Consider the following 18,456-nt stretch of genomic DNA (forward strand, 5'->3'; position numbering starts at 1 on the left):
TTTAAAAACAACAGATTGACATTGTATACTATTCTGCCGTACAAACCTCGCGGGCCATTTTGAATGGTTTTTGATTTACGACCGTTTGACTTACGACCGTTTTGTGGGAACGGAAACCGGTCATAACTTGGATGTTACCTGTATCTCGAAATCACAGACATACTGCAGGTTTTCTCACTTACACAAACAGTGAGACCTCAACTTACGAACTTAATTGGTTCCCAGACAGAGTGTGTAAGGCGAAAAGTGTGTATCTAAAAAAAAAAAATCCCATAGGAAACCATTAAAATGGGAATAATCCGTTCCCGGGTTTCCATAAAATATAGTTTTTAACTAAATAAGCCTTAAAACTACACACAACATACCTTATTCTATGTATAATTAATGTGCTATTGTATTGTAATGAAAGAAATACACTGCATTGTATCATAAAGTCACAAAGAGAGGCACATTACATGAGGACTGTAATTAAAGAAATAAACTGTACTGTAAAATAAAGTTTTTTTCAACTTGTTCGATTGCCCGAGACCGTCGCTTTGAGAGCAAGGAAAGACCTTTTGCAACAGACGCACCTTTGATGGCTTCTGTGTTCCGGAGAATGGGAGCAATGGTTGACTTAGCATAGCTACTACTAATCACACAAACGCACACCTCGTTCGTGTTTTTCAATTATCTCATTCTTCTCAGCGACTGTGATTTTATTTTGTGTCTCCCTGGGCTGAACACGAGCATGTGGTGTTTTTTTTTTTTTCGGTCCCATCATAGTAAAATTATCAGCAAAAAGCTCCAAGTAGGCGATCGACGTGTGCATTCAATGAGAAGGGGTGTGCAAAGTAACGCCGGCTGGAGCACTGTTCGGTCGTGTGCTTCCGCCGAAGATCACTCCGCCAGCCGTGGTGGTTGTGTATTATGAAAATAGTGCTTATTATAAGGTTTAATTTTCATAAATTAGAGGTTCTTAAGACGAAAAGTTTGTAAGATAAGGTGTTTGTAAGTTGAGGTCTCACTGTACTCCTATTTTTTACATTTGCCTTTGAAAGTAACGCTGACGCCTGCCAAACACAAATGTCATTTCATGCTTGCTGACAGCCAATAATAAAATAAAGAAGGGCAGGAGTGACATCCTGACAGGGAATTTGAAGTTAAGATGCCTGTAGACCCCAATTTGATTGATTTTGTGGCAGAAAATAAAAATCCACCACTATTTGGGCCCATTTTGAATTGATCCAAGAGTGAGGTGTTGTGGCTGTCGTGTTCACAAAATAGCACAATGTTACGTTACATTACACAACAGCAAACTACACACCAGAACGTTTTCAGTGATATTGAGCGAGATCATAAATCCTGAACAAAGCTGACACGGTTAAGGTACTGTATACAGTAAAGTCTCGTTATATCGATATTGGATATATCGATAGTCCCGGTTATATCGATACTATTTCTATGCACGCACGGAGAAAATTACATGCAAACAGGGTCGGATATATCGATAGTCCCGGTTATATCGATATTTTTTCTGACTCCCTTGAATATCGATATAACGAGACTTTACTGTACTTCAAAAAAAAACACAGAAATTCCACTGTTGCATTCGGACCACATCCTCTTTCATCCAGAACTGCTTCATGTCATCACAAAGAGGGTACAGCAAGTCCTGAAGAATGAATGTCTCTCTGTGTCTTTGTTTTGTCATATTGTCTCTTTGCTGTCATATTATTTAGTTTTTTTTTTGTTCTTTTGACTTCAAGACGGCGCCGCGAGAGTGGCTGCCTTTCTAGCAGCTCATGTATTTTTTTTTCTACTTTCATTCCTTTCATCACTTTGCTGCTGTGAAATGTAAATTTCTCCACTGTGAGACGAATAAAGGCATATCCAATCCAATCCAATCCAAATACAGACATGTGTTTTTAGGGGTGTGGGGGTAATTCGACGAATTACCCCAACAAAGGGTAGTACGGTATTAAAAATTGAGCCGATGCATTTCATGTGTCCTCTAAAATCACAAGTGTCAAATTCAAGGGCTTGGGGTTCAAATCGGGCCACATCCTTTTTTTGGCCTGTGAAAGCAAATCAAACGTAAACTTCTATGATGTTTGCTAAAAACTGGAGCAAAATTTTAAATTATTCAATTTTAATAAATTACAGCCATATTTTAAGCAGTGTCTTTTTCCCAAAACCCTCATTGTAGTAATTTAAACAATCGTTAGGTAGTGAAGCCATTATTGTTTTACTTAATTATGTGGTTTCCCTGATAAAACGGCCCTCCGAAGGAAACATTAACTGCAATGTGGCCAATGACAAATATTTATCCGACAAAATAGTGAGATCGTGGGACGGGTCTGACAACGCCTCACATATTTTTGTTATAGTTGCGTCCATAATTTGTAAAATCACTTCAAATGACTTCTACCCAGCGCATTTTACAAAGATTCCACCGCTCATAAATAATGCTCATAAATAATGCACATAAATAATGCGATGGTGAATCGTTATGTGTCGCAGCCAATTGCAGTAACACGCATAAAGAATGTGTAAGTTTACACAAAATCCCAGCAGACAAATCAGCCCATTTCCAACAGAGCAGAGCGGGTGGGTGGGTGCCGGAGCGAGGGGGCTGGTCTCCACCGGCCTGAGGAGGGATACGTGGAAGACCGGGTGGATCCTCATTGTAGGTGGCAGCCGGAGCCTAACCGAGACCGGGCTGAGGATGGCCTCGACGGGGAAGGGACCTGTGAACCATGGACCCAGTTTGGCCGATGTCCCGGCCAATCGGAGGTCCCTCGTGGACACCCACACCTCCTCACCGACCAGGTACACCGGTGCCTGGCGGTGACGACGATCCGCGATGTGTTGGTTCCGGGATGCCGTGCGCGACAGGACGGCTCTGGTCTCCTTCCACACGCGATGGGCCCGTCTAAGGTGGTGTTGGATGGACGGGACCTCTACCTAGCCCTCCTGGGTGGGGTACAGTGGCGGCTGATAACCATAGGCGGACATGAAAGTAGACCGACTTGTGCTGAGGAGACCGGGGTGCTGAGGAGACCACCCACGGCAATTGGAGAGCCCACGACACTGGACGTTGGAGGCACAAACACCGGAGAGCTGCTTCCAGGTCCTGGTTCTTGCGCTCCGGCTGGCCGTTGGAGTGAGGGTGGTAGCCAGACGACAAGCTCGCCGACGCCCCTATGGACCGACTGAAACGTTTGCATACCTTGGACACGAACTGTGGTCCCCGGTCCGACACGATGTCCGCCGGAATCCTGTGGAGACGGACGACATGGTTAACCAGGAGCTGCGCCATCTCGATGGCGGACGGCAACCAGGTTAACGGGATGAAGTGGGCCGACTTGGAGAAGCGGTCCACCACAGTGAGGACGACCGTCTTGCCACGGGAAGGGGGGAGGCCCGTGACGAAGTCCAGGGAGATATGGGACCAGGGTCAGGAGGGGACCGGTGACGTCCCTCCTGTACTCCGGCCACCAGAACCGCTGGGCGATGAGATGGACAGGCGGGTGACAGGCGACCCTGGAAGCGTGTCCCCAGTGCAGCACCTCGGTGCATACAGTGGGGGGGACGAATAGGCGATCCACCGGGCAACCCTTGGGGATAGGGTTACCCCCCTGGGCCTCCTGAACCTTCTTCCACCTCAGGGCGCCCACGACGTGTTGCGCCGGCAGGATGTTGGCGATGACCTCCTCCTTCTCTGCCGTCTCATGAGATAGGGCGTCTGGCTTGGTGTTCTGCAAACGTGGGCAGTCGGTGAGAGTAAAGTTGAAGCGTGTAAGAAACAGTGCCCATCGGGCCTGCCGCGAATTGAGTCTCTTGGCGGACCGAATGGCGGCCAGGTTCTTATGATCGGTGAAGATGGTGAAGGGGTGTGTGGCCCCTTCGAGCCGGTGTCTGCAGCACCAGGATGACCGCCAGCAGACCCCACATCATAGTTGGCTTCTGCAGGGCTGAGACGGCGGGAGAAGAAGGCCCATGGGTGGAGCTTCTGGTCGACCGGGAAGCGCTGGGATAATACCGCCCCCACCCCAGACTCCGATGCATCGACCTCTACAGCGAACGCGTGGTCTGGGTGGTGTAAGACAGGAGGGTTGGTGAAGGCGTGTCAAAGGCGGTTAAACGCCACCTCCGCGTTGGGTGTCCACCTAAAGAGGACCTTGGTGGAGGTGAGATTGGTTGTTTGCGCGTCTTCGGGGTTGGCCACTCTGACACCGCTTTGGTCTTGGAGGGATCGGCCCGAAGTTGCCCCTGCTCCACGACGAACTCCAGAAAAGACAGAGAGCGGACGTGGAACTCGCACTTCTCTGCCTTCACGTAGAGCCGGTTTTGCAGGAGCCGCGCCAGGAGCCGTCGGACATGCTGCCGGTGTTCTTCTGCGGATTTAGAAAATATAAGAATGTCGTCCAAATACACGAAAACAAACACGTTGAGGAAATACCTGAGCACATCATTGATGTGGTTTTGAATTACGGCGGGAGCATTGGTGAGTCTGAACGGCATCACCAGGTATTCAAAATGCCCCAAGGGGGTTTTGAATGCAGACTTCCACTCGTTCCCCTCTCTGATGCGAACCAGATGGTATGCGCTACGCAAATCCAGCTTAGTGAATATGGTGGCCGATTGGAGGGGCGCGAAGGCCGAATCCATGAGGGGGAGAGGGTATTTGTTGCGAATGGTGATGTCGTTCAGACCCCGATAATCAACACACGGACGCAGGGACCTATCTTTATTTTCAATAAAGAAGAACCCTGTGCCGAGCGGAGTGGGGTCGGAGGAGTCCCGCCGCGAGGGAAGAGTCAATGTATGTGCGCAGGGCTTCTTGTTCTGGGTGTGAAATATGGTAAGTCGGGAGTCCGGTAGTGGAGCTCCCGGCTGCAGTTCTATGGTGCAGTCATACTTTCTGAATCTCCTCAGTTTCAAGCTCATTTGTGGCAGTTTTGGGACACTTTAAGTCATTTTTATTGGTGTTTTGCATTTGACTAAAACTATCAGCCTGCGTGTTTTGGGTATTTTAGATGCTATAAAACGTTTTTCTGATGTCAGTTAGGAAACAAAAAAATTATCGGTTGTCCTTTAAATGAAACGAGTCTCACGACACCGTGCATTTCTCACCAACAACCTGAGATGACAAAATCTTTTTTTTTTCAGCTTTAGCAAAAATCTTGGCCTTTTGAGTCTGATTGCAGATATATGTGTTCCTTTGGTGTGGCAGTGTTATGGTATCGTCATCATGTCCCTTTCTCCAATCTTTATCTCTACATTTTTCTCTTTCACTCCTTTTCTCTGGTGATTGTATAATAATAGTGCACATTATGCACGCTTGGTCTTAATCAACAGTATCTAATTAGCACCTCCAAGCCACCTGGGAAATTGCCAAAACGCATGGCTGATGGTTTCTCCGCTGCTGACCTTGTATATCAATCTGAGTTCCATCAAAAACAGAAGTGGCTCAGTCCCACTGTGTTGTACGGATGCAATATAGTACTGTATAAGCATACCCACATTTATGGCAGTATAACACAGAAATGAATGAATTAATCACACATATCCATTAATAATGTGCCTCGGGTTATGCAAGTTGTTAGCTTATTAAAGGAATGAAACAAAATAGCCATAATGTACGTCATATATATATATATATATATATATATATATATATATATATATATATATATATATATATATATATATATATATATATATATATATATATATATATATATATATATAAAAAATCCTCGTCTCACCCACCATGGGTGGTGTCTGTCCCCATTTCAGCTCGGGTCCTCTACCAGAGGCCAGGAAGCTTGAGGGTTCTGCGCAGTATCCGTGCTGTTCCCAGCACTGCGCTTTTCTGGACCGAGATATCCGATGTTGTTCCCGGGATCTGTTGCAACCACTCGTCGAGTTTGGGGGTCACTGCCCCAAGTGCTCCGACCACCACAGGCACGACTATCACCTTTACCTTCCAGGCTCTCTCCAGCTCCTCTCTGAGCCCTTGGTATTTCTCGATTTTCTCATGTTCCTTCTTTCTGATGTTCCCATCACTCGGGACTGCTACATCCACGACAACGGCTTTCCTTTCCCCTTTATCTATGACCACGATATCAGGTTGGTTGGCCATTACCATCTTGTCAGTCTGTATCTGGAAGTCCCACAGGATTTTTGCTCCGTCATTCTCTACCACCTTGGGAGGTGTTTCCCATTTTGACCTTGGGGTTTCCAGTCCATACTCCGCACAGATGTTTCGGTAGACTATGCCAGCCACCTGGTTATGGCGCTCCATGTAGGCTTTCCCTGCCAGCATCTTACACCCTGCAGTTACGTGTTGGATTGTCTCAGGTGCCTCTTTGCACAACCTACACCTTGGGTCTTGTCTGGTGTGGTATATCCCTGCCTCTATGGCTCTGGTGTTCAGGGCCTGCTCTTGGGCAGCCAGGATGAGTGCCTCTGTGCTGTCCTTTAGGCCAGCCCTCTCTAGCCACTGATAGGACTTCTTGAGATCAGCCACTTCTGCTATGGTTCGGTGGTACATCCCGTGTAGGGGCTTTTCCTCCAATGATTGTCCCTCTTCCAGCACCTCATCCTCTGTTCCCCATTGACTGAGACATTCTCTGAGTACATCATCCGTTGGAGCCTTCTCTTTGATGTATTCATGGAGCTTGGATGTTTCATCCTGGACAGTGGCTCTCACACTCACTAGTCCCCGGCCTCCTTCCTTACGGCTTGTGTACAGTCTCAGGGTGCTGGACTTGGGATGGAACCCTCCGTGCATGGTGAGGAGTTTTCGGGTCTTAACATCCGTGGTCTGAATCTCTTCCTTTGGCCACCTTATTATTCCTGCAGGGTATCTGATCACTGGCAGGGCATAGCTGTTTATTGACCGGGTCTTGTTCTTGCCATTGAGCTGGCTTCTGAGGACTTGCCTCACCCGCTGGAGGTATTTGGTCGTAGTCGCTTTCCTTGTTGCTAATTCGAGGTTGCCATTGGCCTGTGGTATACCGAGGTACTTGTAGCTGTTTTCAATGTCTGCTATTGTTCCTTCAGTGAGTGAGACCCCTTCAGTGTGGACTACCTTGCCCCTCTTAGTCACCATCCGACTACATTTCTCCAGCCCGAATGACATTCCGATATCACTGCTGTAGATCCTGGTTGTGTGGATCAGGGAGTCTATGTCCCTTTCGCTCTTAGCATACAGCTTGATGTCATCCATGTAGAGGAGGTGACTGATCGTAGCTCCATTTCTGAGGCGGTATCCATAGCCTGTCTTGGCGATTATCTGGCTGAGGGGGTTCAGTCCTATGCAGAACAGCAGTGGGGAGAGTGCATCACCTTGGTATATGCCACATTTGATGGACACTTGCGTTAGTGGCTTGCCATTGGCTTCAAGTGTGGTTTTCCACATCCTCATCGAGTTTGCAACGGAGGCTCTCAGGGTCCTGTTGACCTTATACAACTCCAAGCATTCATTGATCCATGTGTGTGGCATCGAGTCATATGCTTTCTTGTAATCAATCCAGGCTGTGCACAGGTTGGTATGTCGGGACCTGCAGTCTTGAGCGACTGTTCTGTCAACCAGCAGCTGATGTTTGGCACCTCTAGTATCTCTACTAATGCCTTTCTGTGCTTTGCTCATGTATTGATCCATGTGTCCACTTATCTTAGCCGCAATGATGCCTGACATGAGCTTCCATGTTGTGGAGAGACAGGTTATTGGCCGATAGTTGGAAGGAACTGCACCCTTTGAGGAATCCTTCATGATCAGGATTGTTCGCCCTTCGGTTAGCCATCCTGGGTGAGTCCCATCCATCAGCAGCTGGTTCATTTGTGCTGCTAGGCGCTCGTGGAGAGCTGTGAGTTTCTTTAGCCAGTAGGTGTGGACCATATCCGGGCCTGGTGCCTTCCAGTTTTTCATACCTGAGACTCTTCCTTGTATATCTGCCGCTGTGATGGTAACGGGGTTCTGTTCAGGGAGGTTGCTGTGCTCCTCTTTCAGAGTCACCAGCCATTGTGCACTGCTGTTATGTGCGACCTCCTTCTCCCATATGCCTTTCCAGTATCTTTCAGTTTCCAGCCTTGGAGGGTCTGCTCTGCTGTTAGAACCCTGCCACTGAGCGTACACTTTCGCAGGTTGTGTTGCGAACAGCCTGTTTATTCTTCTGGCCTCATTCTCTTTCGTGTACCTCTTTAGGCGACTGGCCAAGGCCTGGAGCCTTTGTTTGGCAGTTTCGAGTGCTTCAGGTATGGTTATCTGCATGTACCTCTTGGGTATTGGCCTTTTATTCACACCTCTCTGGGTCTCCGTCAATTGACTCACATCTTTCCGAGCCGCCTTGATCTTGGCCTCCAACCGTCTTTTCCATGGTGGGTAATGAATATCGTGGCTCTCATGGTTGCTCTTGTAGCCTAGCATGTCTAGGATCACTGATGCTGAGGTGTATATCAGCTCATTGGTTTCCGTGATCGTTCTGGTCGGGATCGTTCTCAGTGCTGCATTCACAGTTTCCATGAGACTTTCAGGTGGTACTTCACATAGCCGTTGTAATCGGTGCCTTCGTTGCCCAGTTTTCATTCTTGCCATGATCTTATCTCTCAGGTCATTTGCTGCCTCGCTCAGCATTTCATTTATTGGGGCTGGCTTCCCAATCTCATTATTCATTGGGGCTTGCCTCCCAATCTCTGGTTGAACCTCTTCCTGTGATGTGGCAGCCTGGGGCCCTTCACCTCGGAATTTGTGTTGTACCTCATCAATCTCAAGTTGTGATAGCAATTGCCGTTTGTGGATATTGGAACACTGAGCTACTAGTTGTTTCGTGGTCAACCGTGACTGTGGGTTTCGAAGTAACCATTCAGCCCCCATTCTCCGCATGTAACCCCTCTGACTAGGGTTGCTTGAGTAGTAGCATTCCAACAGAGCCATGTTATCGCATCTCGTCCATCTCCGCTTTGTTCCAGTAGCCCATTTTTCATCAGGGTGCTCTGGTTCCCCAGCACCTGACGCAGACCTTGTTTGGCCGGGCGACGTCTGAGCCGGCATGTCATTCCATTTATTGTCTCTCATCATTGTATGAGGTAGGCATTAGCGTGAAGGGTCTTGCCCAAGGACCCACACTGGATGATGTCATTGTGCTCATTTCTGCTCATTTTCTCTGCCACAAGTGAGATTCGAACCCTCGTCTCCCATATGCCAAACCGATGCCTTATCAACTGAGCTATATATATATACGTATATATATACGTATATATATATATATATATATATACAGTAAAGTCTCGTTATATCGATATTCAAGGGAGTCCGAAAAAATATCGATATATCCGGGACTATCGATATATCCGACCCTGCGCGCATGTAATTTTCTCCGTGCGTGCATAGAAATAGTATCGATATAACCGGGACTATCGATATAGCCGATATCGATATAACGAGACTTTACTGTATATATATATATATATATATATATATATATATATATATATATATATATATATATATATATATATATATATATATATATATATATATATATGTGTATGTCTGTATATATGTGTATGTGTGTGTATGTATATATGTATGTATGTATGTATGTATGTATGTATGTATGTATATATATATATATATATATATATATATATATATATATATATATATATATATATATATATATATATATATCATCATTCATCATTTCATTTCATTTCTCATTTCTCTGTGAGACTAATAAAGGCAAATTCTATCCAATCCAAATCCATCCAGGGTACTCAGCCGATGTTCTGTCTGCAATTCATGACTTTACTTGCGAAAATGTTCTCACTCTCACATGCACACTCGGTTTTGAACTGGGTTAACTCTCTAAAGGCCCATGAAGGTTTGACAAGGAGGAGCAGTCTACAGGACAAGGTCACCCACTTACTTTAAAAAAAGCACCAAAAAACCCTATCTCAATCTATTGCTCCTTCTCTGCATGTCCTCCTCACACTTCAGTTTACACTTCCCTGCCTAATTTGAGTCCATGTGATCCTTAAGAACTTCATGTCATTCTATTAAAACAAGTTTGCTCTTGATTTTGACGGGAAAACATTCTCAGCATTGTTTGTTTATATAGCTCATGCTAAATAGAACCCATCAATTATTCCATTCATTCAATAGCAATGACAGAAACTGTCTTCCAGAACTATAACATTAATAATAATACATTTAATTTCTAAGCTGTGTTATGTTCCTACTTGTTTGGTTTTATATGCAAGAGTTTCAAATATATTTAGGCCTTATGGTACATCTAAGTCATTCAGTTTTTTTGTGTGGACGTCAGAAGATTGACCAGTAAGTGGCGCTACAATATAACTTGTAGTCCTGCAACTAACACCGAAATGGTATGAGTTGATCTTTTCTCCATTCCAGAGAATTGACCAAAAAAAACTAGAAATGATTCTGCCTTTAACTCTGATCAGTATAAAAAAAAAATATCTCATATTTTTTTAGCAGCAGCAAACTAACCCCGTGGTCCGCACACCCGCCTTAACTGTTTCAGGGTTTTTAATTTATTTACGTAGGTTTTTCCGCCCAAATCTTCCGGCTTCCTCGTCCATATCTAAAACAACCCTGAATGCTCAAAATTGTCCATCCGATAGGTGAATGGTTGTCTGTATTTACCATGTACTGGCAATCTATCCAATGACTGATCCAAAATAAGATAGAATTGGTTCCAGTTGACTCTCACCCAAAATACTGACAATTATTTGTAACTGTCTTAATTTCCCAATGTGATTTTTGTTCTCAAGTAAAAGAGAAGACCTGTGAGTTGAGATTAAGAAATCAACTTCCTGCCAAGTAATCATTGCCTCAGTGGGTTTACTCAAACTGCTATGTTACCATGTCTGGAGTTTATGTCTGTGTACATTATGAGTGCCCCATCTGAGATCCAAAAAGTCAAGATTGTTTCTATCCTACTTTTGAGGTAACCTGATCAGCTCAAGCACTGCTTATGCACTCACTTCCCTCTGTCATCTCTGTTGTATGTGTTATCTGCTACTCTCTGAAGTGTGTGGAAACAATAAGTAGCAGAGTGATGGTTGAATTTGAAATTGAACTCAATGTGAAATAAAATCAGACAATTGTGAACATGCTTATGATCAGAGTGGGTCTAGTGAAGCTTTAACAAACGTGGTCATCAAAGGACTGAAACTGGATGTACCGCTCCAGTCATAGTGCGTCTTTTTTGTCAGTCCCAGCAGTCATGGTGAAGCCCTCGGCACCGGGAGGAAGCTGTACAGTGCCGTCCCAGGCCGACACTTTGTGGTGGTTCATCCTTACACTCCCCAGGCCGAAGGAGAGATCAACCTCTATAAGAATGATAGAGTCAAAGGTAAGGTCTGACCTTTTTAATATACAGTCATGATAATTGATTTAGGGGTTGGCATTGCAACATATTCTAAATTTCCGACCGGAATAGACCAAAGCTAATGTACATGTTGCCTAGTATCACGTACAAATATATTCAGTGTGCATTTTCTGGTCATGTGTCATTAATATAACCATGTACTTCTCTTCAAATGGTGTACCTTTATACACCATATTTGCCATGAAAAACCAATTGTCATCAGCAAGTCTTGTGTGACAGGAGTTTTCATGTATTTGTTTTCATGTTCATAAGACTGGCGTCCTTTTTGACTTCCTCTTTCCTTTTTCCTCGGCCCAGTTCTGAGCATCGGGGAAGGTGGCTACTGGGAGGGCAGCACCCGTGGCCAGATGGGTTGGTTCCCAGCCGACTGTGTGGAGGAGATCCTGGCCAAGGCCACTGAGGAGAGGAGCTGTAAGTTAAATGACCAGAGGAAGATTATCTCGGGCCATTGATTTATAATACAGTGATACCTTGGCTTACGAACTTAAGTGGTTGCCAGAAAGTGTGGGTAAGGCGGAAAGTGTGTATTCCAAACATTAATTTCCTATAGGAAACCATTAAAATTATAAAAATCCATTCCCAGGTCCCATAAAACATAATTTTCAACTAAATAAGCCTTACAACTACACACAATATACCTTATTTTATGTATAATAAATGTGCTATGGTATTGTAATTAAAGAAATGAACTCTACTCATAAAAAAAGTTGTTTTATTTACCTTATTATGGTCGTTGATGGCTTGATGGAATGGATAGCTTTTGCATAAAGTGTCTAAAGGAAGTTGTGATATTGCAACAGCAGCAGATGCAGGCAGACACACTACAAACTTCATTAATAGCTGGTTCCCTCTCTTGTATGTTCTCTTCAAATTGTACAGATGGTTTGTGTGGGTTATTTGTGGAGCCTGATTGATGGGATATTTTAACCTTGCAGTGTACACTCTGCCTTTGAACTATCAATAATGTTGAAATGAGTCCAAATTTCATTGTTTACTATCCATTTTCTTGTTTCTGTTTCTGTAACCCCTCCCCTCGCTCACTGCTGCGTTTGTCCTGCTGCGTGTGTCCCCTCCCTTCCCTCCTTGACCACGGATCTTGACCAATCACGTGCGGCTTTAACTGAAGACTGGGGACAGGGAATAGAGGAAAAAAAAGCCGGCTGCCATTTCAGGAGCTCCAAGAACGGCCTTGTTCGCAAACGACACATCACTCATTGTGGCTCTCCATGTGTTTCTCGAAAAATAGTTCGTCTGCCAAGATTATATTCTCGCGAATTTAACGTTAGTAAGGCGAAAAGTTTGTTTGCTAAAGCGTTCATAAGCCCAGGTATCACAGTTTAGCAGGGGTTGGGAACCTTTTTGACTAAGAGAGCCATAAAATAAAATATTTAGAAATGTTCTTCAGCGAGAGCCGCGCGCGCACACACACACAGGGGGCGCGCACACACACGGGCGCGCGCGCACACACACACACACGCGGGCGCGCGCACACACACACACACGCGGGCGCGCGCACACACGCAAACACGCACGGTCACTTTTCAACAAAATATCAGAATGTATTATTTAAACTAACTTTGTGATAGTACTCACCGTTAACATGAATGTTTTTCCGTTCCTCGTGATGAGTAAAAATCCAGGCAAACGATCGGAATGAAATTCAATTTGCCGGTCCGGAGGCGGAGTTACTGCTAGCTAGCCTGCGCACGGCTCATAAGCTTCCACACTTGCTATCTGCAATCTACTTCTCGCAGCATTATGTTGATGTTAACGTTAACACGAGCCTTGTTAAAATGTCACTGACATTCGACTGTTTCATCGATGGTGTTGGTTCATTGCAAATTCGAATCCGAACATTTTCTCTCCTCAAAGGCTAATGAATCCTTTGGTGAATTCAAGCTGAAGTGCACTCGTGGGGCTCATTTAAAGGGGCGTTTACCTGTTTCGACTGACGGCCAGTGTCATCCAATCAAAATTGCGCTTTCCGCCAACTGCAGCCCCAGCGGGAAATGAACGGCGAAAAAAACGAGAATATGTATATAGTTTTATCGGCGAGCCATATGCAATCATCAAAAGAGCCATATATGGCTCGCGAGCTATAGGTTCCCGACCCCTGCAGTATAGGGTATCGCTGCCGCATGTAGTTCTGTTACGAAGCATGGCGGCAAATTGAATACAGTTCCTCAGGCCATGCAAAAGCAAATGGCTAGTTTTTATCCAACACAAATATGTTACGTGTCTCAGCCTTTGTTTCTACCAAAGGTGTCGTCGGATTCAAATTCTTGTTTCTCTTCTGGTTCGGTGTTCAACGAAGTTCTGTGCTAAAAATATCAGTGACGACGATAGATGGTGAACAAAAAACTACTTTATTCTAGTGAGACAGAAAAAGCACTTCTCTCGTCTAGGCAGGAAGCGAGGAACAACGCACACGAACAAAGATCACAAAGAGAAGTGAAGAGCTCCCGCTCCAACTAGTTTTTGAACGTACACAGAAGCGATCTGTTGTCCAATCAGCTACGGACAACTCGATCTTCCGTCCAATCGGCTACGAACAACTCAGTGTTGGGAGGACTTTAGACTGAAATCAGGAGTTGTTGCCTCTTGCAACAACTATTGAACTAATAAGCTTGATAATGCCATGTAAACTAGATTAAACATGCAATAATCATAGTATGTACTAAGCTAAACATGGAATTACATAATATGTTTACTAATCTAAGCATGAAATAACGTAATATGTTTACTAATGTGCATAAGCACTCTATCATTCCCTCCTGTTGCACATTTAAACATCAGTTCATACATTTCCAAAACAGTTTTCATGCATGCACGTCATACCAACTGCACATGGAAGGAACCATTCTTTATATTTTTACTTTACTCATTTTATCTAATCTAATGTATCTAACATTATCTAATATTATCTAACCTAATCTAACACCATGGAGAAGGCGAAAAACCTCTATCATAACTTTGCTGCTGTGATATGCAACCTCTCCATTTGTGAGGGTTTTAAATTTTAATGAGGAAAACTCCTTCTCGGCTCTCCATTTCTTTTTTTGCTTTTGTTTGTTGGAGCAACCACACTCTGGCCATGGTGTACTATTCCTAGCTACAACACAGGGTCCCCTTCACGCATTTGTTGATACAAAACCTTTGCGTAATTCACCTGAGAATTAGTTATCATATTCATTAGCATTGCTCTTAAGCATGGAATAATATAACCAATGACTAAGAAAATAAATACAATCACAATTGGGAAAGGGATAAACAACATTGCTGCAACATTTCTACACGGCTGTCATCGAATCCATCCTGTGTTCTACCATCACCGTTTGGTTCGGGGCCGCCACAAAAATGGACAAAATCCGACTTCAACGGACAGTTAGGACGGTGGAAAAAATCATTGGCACCGCCCTACCCACTCTCGAGGACTTGCACACTGCAAGAATCCAAACTAGGGCGTGGAAAATCCTACTGGACCCTCCGCACCCTGCCCACCACCTTTTCCAGCTACTCCCCTCAGGCAGGCGCTACCGATCCATGTGCACCAAATCCAGCAGACATTTAAACAGCTTCTTCCCCCAAGCCATTAACTCTTTGAACTCTTTCAACTCTTTCAACAGTAGCCAAAATGGAACTGTATAGTGCCACTTAGCAGTTTTTTTTTTTTTGACGACGATACTAGTGCAGCGTGTTCTACCGGAAACAAATTCCTTGTGTGTTCTACATACTTGGCAATAAAGATTATTCTGATTCTGATTCTGAGCAAAGTCATATACCAAGGGCCCCCAAAGAGCCCGTCAAAGATCCACGGGTGATCAAGCCATCCATCTTTGGCCATGGCATCTCTGAGATCCCTGATAACAGACGAAGCATCAGTCATGTTTATGGAATTCGCTTCTTCGGGTATGTACGTACAACAAGTGTCACCCACCATAGCACAGACGCCCCCTTGTGGGGCTGTCAAAAGGTCCAAAAGCATTCTATTTTGCAGCACCATTTGTCTAATTGCTGCAATTTCAGTGTTTTGCATTTCATCTACTTCCAAACTGGCATTTACAAACACTTGAAATCTGTAGTAAATTGTTTCAATTCGTAGCATGTTTTTAGCCACTCCAATTTGTGGAAAAAGAGCTAACATTACCTAACTACCAGTGCTATGGTGTTTGAATTGTTCTGGAATATCAGTTCCCCAGATCGAATCATGGGGCTTAAACAACACTCTTCTTTTCACATGATGGTGCGCTGGACGACTGGTAACGATGAAAGTATTGTCAGTTACAGTAACAGGTGCGCACATACCGTAGGCTCTCGGAGGAATAAAAGAATATACTTTCCAACCACATAACCACCAAAGATGTGAAGATACAGGTAAAATGGTGACATTGGTGTTTAACGGTAGCACATATAAACATCTATCCTCATCTATAAAACCTAAGTTTTGACCTGCACTGTATATTGCAATGCATACTGGTACTCGCAACCCGCTCTCGGTCACAACCTGATTTTCAGTTTTCAAAATGGTATCTAAACTTGGAACAATCTCTCCTCTCGAAGCATTGCGAAGAACTGGAAAATGGTGATCAGGTTTATGCGAAGATATTAACATATATGCAGCTCGAGCAATTTTATCTCCAAATACCTTTGAATGCACGCACTGTTGCATCACGGAATGTGGCATATAGGAACAAACTAAACAATTACTTTTCCTATTTTGTTTAGCAATTAATGTAGCATAACGATACCACGTGTTTGATAACAACGGATTCCAGTCATGTTTTTCTCCTGCAAACAGTTGATATAATGTGTCCATGACACCTGAATTCTAGGCTTTTATGTCAGGTGTTTCCATTGAGGCTGTCAGTTTGATGTGTGGTTTGCGCTGGAGAGGCGATGTTACGACTGGTGATGTCACAGATGACATCATGCATATGGTTATGGGAAAACCAATGTGATGTTCACGAAAATCAGGACAGAGTCTCAAGTCCATGCATCCTGCAACCTTGTGGGTTACGATGACGAGTTGGATATCTGTCATTGTGCCAGTTCCAGTTCCTAACCAGTTCCCTCGAGCTATCTTGACGGCAGTTCGTTTTGCTTCTTGGGCACAGCTATTTTGAACCCATTTTGTTTTGGGCTCAGAATGGACCACAACAGAGTCCCAACCAGTGGTCCAAGCCTTCCCTGACTTGATATGAGCGTACCAAGAACCATGAGGATTTCCATTTTGTCGTGCTTCGTTCACGAGGATGTTAAGGGGAAACTTTTCTGAATTTGTTGGATGTATTAGTGGAATTTCGCAGGCTGGTGGAATGGGAGGCTCTACGTGTGTCATCTGGATTGTCTTCACGAATTCGTACAACAAGATGATGTGGACCAAACCCATGGCTATTGAGTAGTTTGGCTCCGTCTGTCTTCCACCTGCTCAGGATCTGGTTGGTGAACGATTTTGCAATGGCTTTGATGCACCCAGGTGGCTCTTTCGGCGATCTTGATGGCAGTTGGCCTTGTGATCAGCACGGTGAATGGCCCCTCCCACTTTGGTGCAGACCAGGACTTCCTCTTGATCGCCTTGATCAGCACCTCGTCTCCTGGGCGCAGCAGCCTCTGTTCCTGTGGAGGGGACAAAGAGGATTGCGGCAGTACACATGCTGTGGACCACTTTTTGTTATAAAAATTTCATACAATGATTTTGCCAACAAAACGCTTGGATCTAATTCATTCTTTTGCCAGGGCACACCTTCTCATAATGGGAAGATGAAAGGTCTGCCATGCAAAATCTCAAAAGGCGTTAAGCAATTATTAGTGGGCATTATTTTCATATATAATTTCACCAGAAATAGACGTTGAGGCCATAGTTTGCCTATTGTCTCCATTGTTTTTCCTGAGTCGATTTTTTATCGTACCATTCGTTCTTTCAACTAATCCTGCACTCTGTGGATGATATGCACAGTGGTTCTTTAATTTAACACCTACATGTTCGGAAATTTTGGTTATTACATCATTAACAAAATGTGGCCCATTATCACTCCAAATTATTCTTGGTATGCCATGTTCTGTAATAATATGTTTGCATAACGCTTTTGCAACGGATAATGCATCGGATTTCTTTGAAGGCACAATTTCCACCCATTTGGTGAATGAATCAATTAACACCAAACAGTATTTATAAGAATTACTTGTGCTTAGTTCAATGAAATCCATGTGGACCACTTCAAAGGGGTGTGACCCCTGTGGAAATTTTCCTCTTTTTGGTCGTATATTACCCTGTGGATTATGTTTACATCATCTCAAACCATCCCTCCTGTTGATACATGTGACCTACCATGGCTCAATCGAGCCACCATAGGGAACATGTTTCTCGGTAAACATGGTTTATTGTCTTTTTTATACAGCTCATTAACTAGCTTAGCACCATCGGCAAGCCACAAATCGTTTTTTGGATTTTGTAGCTAACGCCTGCATATCCTTTAAAACTTGTGTGGGCACTAACTCACGTCTCTCTTGATTTACTAGATTGAAAGTAGTCTGGGCAGCCTTCTTGGCGGCTGCATCTGCTCTAGTATTACCTAAACTAATCCTGTCTTTAGCCCTTGTGTGTGTTGCACATTTGCATACAGCCACACTTTTTGGAAAGAGGATAGCTTTCAATAATCCTCTCAATAAATCTGCATGTTCAACAATCTTTTCTTCTATCCATTTATGCTTCAGTCAATGCAACAATTTCTGTTGTTTGCGTTGAATACGTTTTTGGTAATGAACCATCAGCAATAATTTCAACGTGGATGCTGTCAGGTAAAGGTGTGTCATCCAAATCAGGTTGTAGAAATCATCATCTTTTTTGTTTCTCTAGAAGTTCAACTTCTTTTTGGCAAAACTGTAACATTGTCAAGGAAGTTATATTACCTGTACTTTCTAGATTTTGGAACAAAGTGATTGATACAGTTTTTTTTCTTCTTCAATTAGTGAATCAAGCAAGATGTCGTCAATCTACAAAAGAATTTGAGAAGTCAACAATGCATGAAGACATTTCGTGTGAGAAAAA

General features: G+C 44.0%; 1 protein-coding gene across 1 annotated transcript in view; it reads left to right on the forward strand.

Moving 5' to 3' along the window:
* The window catches only part of LOC148900227 (SH3 and multiple ankyrin repeat domains protein 2-like), a 281,991-nt gene that overhangs the window by 115,731 nt on the left and 147,804 nt on the right, over positions 1-18,456 (forward strand). The window contains exons 6-7 of the mRNA XM_088993047.1: positions 11,233-11,372; positions 11,706-11,819. Of these exons, the coding sequence (XP_088849173.1) occupies positions 11,233-11,372; positions 11,706-11,819 (254 nt within the window). The remainder of the gene's footprint in view (positions 1-11,232; positions 11,373-11,705; positions 11,820-18,456) is intronic.

This window comes from Hippocampus bargibanti, linkage group LG03 (assembly GCF_051943395.1).
Source record: "Hippocampus bargibanti isolate YZ-2025 linkage group LG03, ASM5194339v1, whole genome shotgun sequence".
Taxonomy (NCBI): domain Eukaryota; kingdom Metazoa; phylum Chordata; class Actinopteri; order Syngnathiformes; family Syngnathidae; genus Hippocampus; species Hippocampus bargibanti.